General features: G+C 42.3%; 1 protein-coding gene across 1 annotated transcript in view; it reads left to right on the forward strand.

Annotated features, from left to right (window-relative positions):
• furinb (furin (paired basic amino acid cleaving enzyme) b) overlaps nucleotides 1-7,285 on the forward strand; it is a 98,410-nt gene extending 91,125 nt beyond the window's left edge. The window contains exons 11-16 of the mRNA XM_085357295.1: nucleotides 519-622; nucleotides 3,796-3,913; nucleotides 4,141-4,320; nucleotides 4,535-4,662; nucleotides 5,266-5,394; nucleotides 6,435-7,285. Coding sequence (XP_085213421.1) covers nucleotides 519-622; nucleotides 3,796-3,913; nucleotides 4,141-4,320; nucleotides 4,535-4,662; nucleotides 5,266-5,394; nucleotides 6,435-7,141 — 1,366 coding nt within the window. The 3' untranslated portion in view covers nucleotides 7,142-7,285. The remainder of the gene's footprint in view (nucleotides 1-518; nucleotides 623-3,795; nucleotides 3,914-4,140; nucleotides 4,321-4,534; nucleotides 4,663-5,265; nucleotides 5,395-6,434) is intronic.
• The last annotated feature ends 1,372 nt before the right edge of the window (nucleotides 7,286-8,657 follow it).

Raw genomic sequence — 8,657 nt, forward strand, 5'->3', positions numbered from 1 at the left:
TATGAAGGGGAAAAAATTACTGAGCTTCAACTATGTTGGAGGTGACCCTGTCCCCAACTCACAGAACCTATTAGAAACTATCATTACAGATAGGCATAGACTGTCCTCCACGGTTTTGTTTTACAGTGTTCCCTGACCTTTCAACACAGTAGGTTATGATGTACCTTTGATGCTGGTATTTTATGCCCATGTTAAAACCTTTATGTGAGTCCATAGCTTTGTTTTAGTTGAGTGGCACATCCCTCAGGGTTCCCTCCACCTCTCAGTGTAGTATTTCAACACTGTACGGTTGTTCTCACTGTATATGCTCAGATGGATCACATTTCAGGTCTTTTTACAGTCTTCTGACCTTTTCCGTGTCCCATTGCTGCTCACATTTCCCGGCCTGTATTGTTGTACAGTTGAGGTCATCAAAACCTGACATTTCTCATAATGTGCATAATAGGAAGGTATTAGCCTCACCTATTACATGAGAGAATGTAAATGTGATTATATTTCTTTCTTCCCTGTCTGCGCAGTATGAACTTAACTTGGAGGGATATGCAGCACCTGGTGGTGAGTACATCCCAGCCCGGGCGTCTCAGCGCTGGTGACTGGAAGACCAACGGAGTGGGGCGCAGAGGTAAAAACTCAATACAGTTATTAGACAAATCAAGAGCAGGTGGTAACATGTGGAGTTGTGTCTATGCCTCAATAATGAGTACAAATGGAAAGTTCACTAAAGCGCTCTTTTGAAAATGCCTTGCTTGAGAGCGCTTTGGACGGCTTTGGTTGCTATGATACGGAATATGTGCAGATGTGTTACAAGTACCTACCTGACTGCTGCTTAACTGGTAAACGCTTGGTGAACTAAATGTACCTCCAAGCATTATTTTTATAGTAATGTCGCAGCAGTCCAGGGAAACAGGTCTGTTACACACATGCATACTTGGCGCAGCAGAAATATTAGTTTCTCTTACACTGTTGTTCAACTTTGTTGAACAAGTAAGCTGTGATGGTTGATCAGTATAATATGTGTCTTTCCCTCCAGATGGCAGTATAGCCCAGCCAAGGGATGAGCATTTATTAGCAATTATTTACATTTTTGTCGAGTAAATTTAAATGTTCATTTCTGTTTAGAAAGCTACCCTAAGATTCTGGTTATTACAACTCTTAGCACTTGGTATTTCTTTGCTATTTCTGTGCTAGTTCCATGCCAGAGTGGATTGATGCCCAGTTTCCCAATAACATGCATTTTTTTTCTGATTCAAGTTAAGTAACCAAGTAACTGTGAAATTGTGTTAAAATTGTCATATTTTTGATCAGTTTGCTATTCCTATGCAGTGCAGACTACTGAATTTAACAAAAAATTTAACAAAAAAATTGAAATGAAAATACTTAGTTATTTAACACTTTTCCTGTCATGCATAATGTTGTAAGCAAAATATTAATTATCGGGTTAAAGAAAAGAAAATGCAGAAAACAAAGATGTGAATGGCTATGGTGGCCCTCATGGAGCCATTGAATACCATAGGTTATACTGATGAAGTGTGAGCTACCATGTACATGTGGACAAGAACTGATAACATGAACTAACATATTTTTAAACAAATTATATCCCTAATTGTTTATAATGGATACATTTTAGTTTGTTATGCAAAGAACTTGAACAAATAGAAATCTCTTCTCTGCTCAAAGGAAGGTTTTGTCTTGCTTGTTACAGTTCGGCTATAACCATTACTTAACACGACCTGGCTCAAAGGTTTGTGGCCTAGTTGGTGCAGAGTTTAAGGCAGGCCAATCCGATAGGCTGAGACACTGGGTGGGTATATCAGGGTCTGCTTTGGAGTGGTTCAAATCTTATTTGTGTGAACAATCCTTCTCTGGGGCTACCTCTATGTACAGATCCTCTTCTGTTTCTCTTACCTATGGTGTGCCGCAAGGTTCTGTTTTAGGACCTTTATTGTTGTTGTTGTATTTACTCCCTCTTCAGCAAACCTTCTGAGCACGTTTATGGACATTTCTTATCACTGCTATGCAGATGATATTCAGCTATATATCTCCTTTAAGCCACAAGATGTTTCCAAGCTACAGATTTTGCATATACTCCATTAGAGGTTGGATGGCTGATAATTTTCTTCAACTTAATGAGGAGAAAAAAAAGTCCTTGTTTGTGCTCCCGATAAATTTGTGCCCATGGTTTTGGAAAATCTAGGTCCTCTTGCTAAATTTGCCAAACCTTCTATCAGGAATCTTGGTGTAACTTTTGACTCAGCTCTGACTTTGGACGCTCATGTTAAATCTCTGCTTCGCTCCTGTTTTTATCATTTATGAAACAATGCTGAGTCCTATTGTGTCACGCTCTGAACTAGAAATGATCATACATGCATTTGTTTCATCTCGTTTGGACTAGTCTTCCAAGTACTCTTATGTTACACTCCTCCTGATCCAGCTGCACTGGCTCCCCATTAAAGTCAGAGTTCACTTTAAGATTATGACTTTTACATTCAGGGCTTTGCATGGACAAGCACCAACATACATCAGAGATTTCTTACATCCATACATCCCCAACAGGTCCCTGAGGTCATGTGATCAGGGCTTGCTGGTTGTCCATCACACAAGGCTAAATAACTAAAGATGACAGAGCTTTTGTAGCTGTGGCCCCCAGACTCTGGAACTATCTCCCTTTGAGTTTGAGATCTGTGGACTGAGTGGTTTCTTTTAAAAAAAGAAGAAGAAGAAGTTAAAAACTCATCTTTTTAAACTTGATTTTATGTTTTTGGCTTCAGTGAAGCACTTTGTGATTTTATCTTGAAAGATGCTATATAAATAAAATTTTATATTACTTATACTTTACTTAGATGAATACATTCAGAATTTCTAGTTCATTTCTTGTGTACTGCTTTAAGAATAAACATAAATGTTTGTCTTTAGGTTTCATGCACTTAGCGTCTAGTTCATAGATGCTCAATTAGTCCTTTTTAAAAAGTAAAACTTGTTTCTATTCGATTAAAGCAGCAATGTTGGCATTCTGTTAGAAACAGTCACACTGTCCAACAGCCAGAAACAGACTTTGAAGAACAACCTGCATTATCTTTTCTGCTAAAGTGTACTTCCTACCAAACTGACACGCATGAACATGCTATGTTTTGCAGCTTATCTTGTTGGAACAGCCGTGAAACATTTACCCAGAAAGTTTTCTGTTGGCATTAGTTTGCAGGGTAGATACTGTAGCCGATAAACATACATACAGATCTTCATTTAGGTGATGGTGTGGTCCCAGCTACACACTGTTTGTCTGCGGCCTGTAGGCTAAAGAATTAGTCTGACTTTGTCTTCCATTCCCTGCCAAGGTTCAGTCTGCCAGCTGCTGTCATTCATCCACAGAAAGCCATCTGAGACATAGAGAAACTTTTCTGACATTGCCCCAAAGACCCTTTCCCTCCTTTTTAATGATAAAAAAAAAAGAAAATATGATAGGCTGGATAAACCTGTTTATATTATTACTGACTGTCGGTGACAGTTGGACTGTTAAATCCCTGCTGTTTTTAATCACATTTATGGTAAATGGTAAATGGCCTGTATTTATATAGCGCTTTACTAGTCCCTAAGGACCCCAAAGCACTTTACACATCCAGTCACCCACCCATTCACACACACATTCACACACTGGTTTATGTTCTCAGGCACAGATGAAGTATTGCTGTAGAGAGGATTGTTTGATTGTAATTTCTGTCACTCTGTGCTGCTATCTCATAACCACCACCCACAAAACTGCCATCCGCTCCCTATCCCTCCATTTTGTTTCCTCCACAGTGAGTCATTCGTACGGTTATGGGCTCCTGGATACAGGTGCTCTGGTGGCGTTGGCACAGAATTGGACATCAGTGGGACCGCAGCACCAGTGTGTTAACACGATGCTTTCAGAACCAAGGTTAGAAGGATGACTTAGAGCATGTGTGTGTGGGTTTGTCTGTAAAAAGAGTTTCACCATTATTACAAAGACTTCCTGTTCTATCATATCTCTGACCCTGATGGATGTCGCTGCATTCTCCTCCAAGCCGGGGAGGTCGCTTAAGTTTAAAGCACAGTGCTGTTCGGTGTCCATTTCTGCTTCCACACAACATTAACCACTCTGCCCGCCACTTGTCAAACCTGCAGAGACATCGGGAACAAACTGGTGTTCAGCAAGAGCGTGGATGCCTGCTGGGGACGACCAGAGCATGTCAGCTCCCTGGAACACGTTCAGGCTCGCCTCACTCTCTCCTACAACCAGAGAGGAAAATTGGCCATTCATCTCATCAGCCCGCTGGGTACACACTCCACCCTGCTGTTCCCCAGGTACACAGTAAAAAAACAGGACAACAGCAGCCAGGTCCTAATATAAATCTCTCTTTTTCTGTGCCACACACAGACAAATAATGTGCGTGTCCCTCGGTTTTACTTCGGCACACATGCTCCCAGAGGCGTATTCTCTGAGACAAATACTCAGAATATGCCTGCTTTCAGATGCAGGGAAAAAACACCAACATGTCCTCTCTTTTTATTTATTCAGGCCCAATGACTTCTCCTCAGAGGGTTTCAATGATTGGGCCTTTATGACCACACACTCATGGGACGAAGACCCTCAAGGAGAGTGGACCCTGGAGATAGAAAATGTAGCACCTAATGGACGTGACTATGGTAACCTAACTCATCTTCATTAATTGCCCGGACTGGTCGCATCACATCAAACCTTCTTCCGTTCCAGCATTATCTTATGTATTTCCATGCTTCTCTTAGTAGCCTCTCTGCAGTTCTTCCTTTTCTCTCCTTTTCTAACGGTCTATAACAGTTTTGATTCCAGCAGAGAGGCACTTAGAAACTGCTCCAGATTAAAAGTTAAGAGTCTCTGGGCAGAGAACGATTCTTCTGCAAGAAAGTCTTTGGCAACTATTTGATTATCAAAAATTCAGTGTCTTGAGAATGTTTTTCTTTCCAACAACTGGGCTGCACTTTAGCTCTAAAAGCAAATGGCAGCACACCCTGACAGAAAGAGTTGCCATGTTTTCCAGTAGATTTGTTTTCTCTGAGCAGCAGAGGGAAACGAGAGAAACACCTCTCTTTCTCTGCTGCTGTTGATCCTCCTCCACTGTTGTTTGGGCCACTCACATCACTCGTTTCCTGTCTTTCCACCCCCATATCCTCTTCTCAGCCAGTTCACTCTGTTCCCTCTTTGAGAAGTGCTAAATTGATATTCTCTTTCACCACTTACACCTCCACTCTCTCTGCCTCTGTTCTCCTCAGGTGTGTTGAGTCAATTCACCCTCATCCTGTGGGGTACTGGGCCCAGCATAGTCAACCCCTCGTCCCCTGACTTCCCTCGGCCGTCCAACAACAGCTGCAAGACATTCGATGCCCAGCAGATCTGTATCGGTGAGATCGATCGGCCTTTCACTGTCACGCATGAGCCACTTAGGTTGAATAGATTCATTTGTATTGGCGCCGGCATACAGTCATTGTTACCAAACAGGCTTTGGGTCAGACTGTGTTGAGCATTTCAGTTTGTGAAAAGTGAATGTTGTGAATACAAATTGGCAATTTACAAGCCTCTTGCGCATCTGTTTATGTGCGCACAATGAATACGCACGTTGCCATATGTCATATTAAAGAGTGGAACGTATTGCGAGCAGCAGGGGAGATTTAAACTGCGCCAGTGCCTCAGGTGCATGTTGTCAGCAAGGATGACTTCCTCAGTGAAAAGCAGACGAAGTCAAAAATTATTTTATGTTTCGAGTCAGGCGCTTTCCTCTTAATCATTTTAGACATTTCAAAAATTTCAGTAAAATCAACATTACAGTTATTACTGCTTTTATTTCATTTCCTCAGTTGCCTGCTAATTTCCCTCAAATTAAGTCTAAGGTTCTGACTGCAGAAACCGACAAAGGACAAAAGGAGTAAATACTGAAATGATTGTTAACACTTATTTTTTTTGCCTGTTTGTGTTCTTTTGTAAATTAGCTGTCTTAGGGTAGAATATATTTCATATTTATTTATGGTTTTTATAGACTAAAGACGCTTTATAGCTTCTTTATCTCATTAACAAGTAAGAAATGTAGTTCCAATTAATTACATGCAGTGACATAGATATGGACTGTAATTAATCCCACACTGGTGAAATTCACTTGTGCGCAGGGGACAGGGTGAAAAAGATGTATTAGAAAAATAAAAATAGGAAAAATGGTGTACAAAAAAATGCCAAAATACTATACTGTGTACAAATGATTACTATATACAGTAAAAATACACAGTGCAGTGGGAGTGATAATAATACACAAATATATATATTTTTTTTTTTTAAACAGTGTTTGACGGTATGTGGTTCAAAGTTCAGAAATCATTTGTAGGTCTTATTTTCATTGTGTTTTTGACATAAACGCCCTCTTGACTAATTAATCTGCCCCCTCTCCATCCAGAGTGCAGCCCTGGCTTCTCCCTCTTCCTGCAGGGTTGTGTGAAGTTGTGTCCGCCAGGCTTCACGTCGGGGCAGCAGCTCCTCAACCTCTCTCTGGAGAACTGGGTAGATTTGTCCTCCGTCCAGGCGTGCCTGCCCTGCAATCCTGCCTGTCTCACTTGCTCTGGCACCGGGCCTGCAGATTGCCTGTCCTGCCCTCCTCACAGCCATCTGGTCTTCACCTCCTGTTTGCACCAGAACCAAGTCCAGCGAAAATCCCCTCTAACTGGAGGACTCCAGGGTGACGGAGCGCAGCCAGAAGGTGCGAGTCCAGCAGCAGCAGACCACGACAGCAAAGTAGCTGAGGAATCCCCAGGGCTCATTGTAGCTCCGTCCACTCAACTCCCCGCCGTCGTGGCCCTTCTCAGCTGTGCCTTCATCCTGGCTGCCTTCGTCGGGGTCTTCTTCTTGCTGCAGTTACGCTCAGGTGGCGCTTCTGCCTGGAGGACCAAATTGCCCTCTGGATTTTCAGAGACGAACGGGGTGCGGGTGGGCTTTGGTTTTGGCTTCCGGCAAGGACGGGAGAGAAAGGCAAGGATATGCTACAAAGGAATCCCCACTGTGTGGGCAGATGAGGACATGATTGCCTACGAGTCTGAATCAGACAGCGGGGAAGTGGACGGTCACAGCGAGAGAACAGCTTTTATTAAGACGCAGAGCTCAATCTAGCTGAAGCTGCATCTGCTGTTGTGGTGTCTGACACGACGACAGGTCTGACTGCACGGAGCTGATTCGTGAAGCAGAATCGCACAGGTTCAGAAAAACACAAAGCGCAGGCCTTACTGTCCCATCAGCACCCCATCCAAACGCAAAAGAGCCAATCAATTTTTTCTTGTATTTATTTGCTACAAGCTTCACGTGTATTTTCATGTATTTTATCTTTTATTTGATTGATGTCAGTTGTATTGATAAGCTTTGTCACCATTTAAATGTATTATGCAGCTAATTTACTTTGCAAATATTTTTCAGAGTGCTTTCCAGAAAATGAGTACTGCCACACCCTTAAAGCTTGGATACCTAACAGGAGAGAGTTAGAGACAGAATGGTCTAATATTAAGCAGCAGAGACCAAGATATCCTGAGTTTTGAAGAGGCACGAACATGACGTTGTGCAACTCCACCTAGAATAAATAAACATACCTTATTTAAATTTGGCAACAATGCAGTGCATTCAGCGCGACTGCTATTTTTGATCAGCCACTAGAATTTTCCTTCTGACCGCCTGTGCGTCTGTGACGGTTGCTGTATCTCCACCACCAGAGTGCAAACTCAAAATTATCCTGTGGCCATATGCTGCAGGCGTGCAAAGGCAAACAAGGAAGATTAGAATATTTTGGCTTTTATTGGAATATTTTCTCTCTGATGCCTCGGGATATTATAGCATTACAGAGACAAGGGTGACAAAATCACAGTCCACACCACCAGGAAAGTGTTCCTGTGCTCGTGGTTGTGTTCGCGGCTTGATGCAGCGCCTTCAGGCACTTCCACTGAAAAGTGCATTCTGGTGTTTTGTGTTGTAGTTTGTAACCCTCTGCTCTCATCACTGTGGATGATCTTTTATGTGACATCCTGGTCAGTTTGAGAGGGAAGTTGTTTACTCGAGGCATTTGAGGTCGCGATGAATCTGCCGAGACGCATGTGATGAAAAGGGCAGCTCCAGGGAGTGACTTAAGAAAAAAAATAGTGGGAGTGCTGGAAGCACTCGAGAAGGTCAAGCTGACCTTGAAGGGGAGCTCAAATTCAGGTTGGGTATGGTTTTTGCTTTTTATAGACAAAGTTGCAAACTTTTGATTGCATTTGTAGGTCAAGGCCCCAAATCGATGAATATTAGTGTCGAACTGAATATCTGTAAATTTCAAACTATATATCTGCACGTGGTAATACATGGTTCCTGAGGGGGAGAAAAAAACAGCGCCCCCTAGCATAAAAACTAATCAGAACTCGGAGTAACCTTGATGGAATCACAGTAGTTAATTATTCAGGCTTAGCAAAGCACCTCCAGAAGTAAAGGCCTTATTCAGAGGCTGAGAAGCACATGTGCCAAGCCGTGTGTAGAAATGTGTGGATTGGCCCTTTACTCCATTACTTTATCTAAGGCATATCTAATTTGTCTCAACTACAAACATCAGGCCTCTACTTCAGGTGGACTTCTAATATATTGCTGTTGTTATCTTTCATCAGAGACC

Source organism: Diplotaxodon limnothrissa, linkage group LG7 (genome assembly GCF_057381915.1).
Source record: "Diplotaxodon limnothrissa isolate DT_005_m linkage group LG7, D_limnothrissa_male_GT1.1, whole genome shotgun sequence".
In the NCBI taxonomy this organism is placed as follows: domain Eukaryota; kingdom Metazoa; phylum Chordata; class Actinopteri; order Cichliformes; family Cichlidae; genus Diplotaxodon; species Diplotaxodon limnothrissa.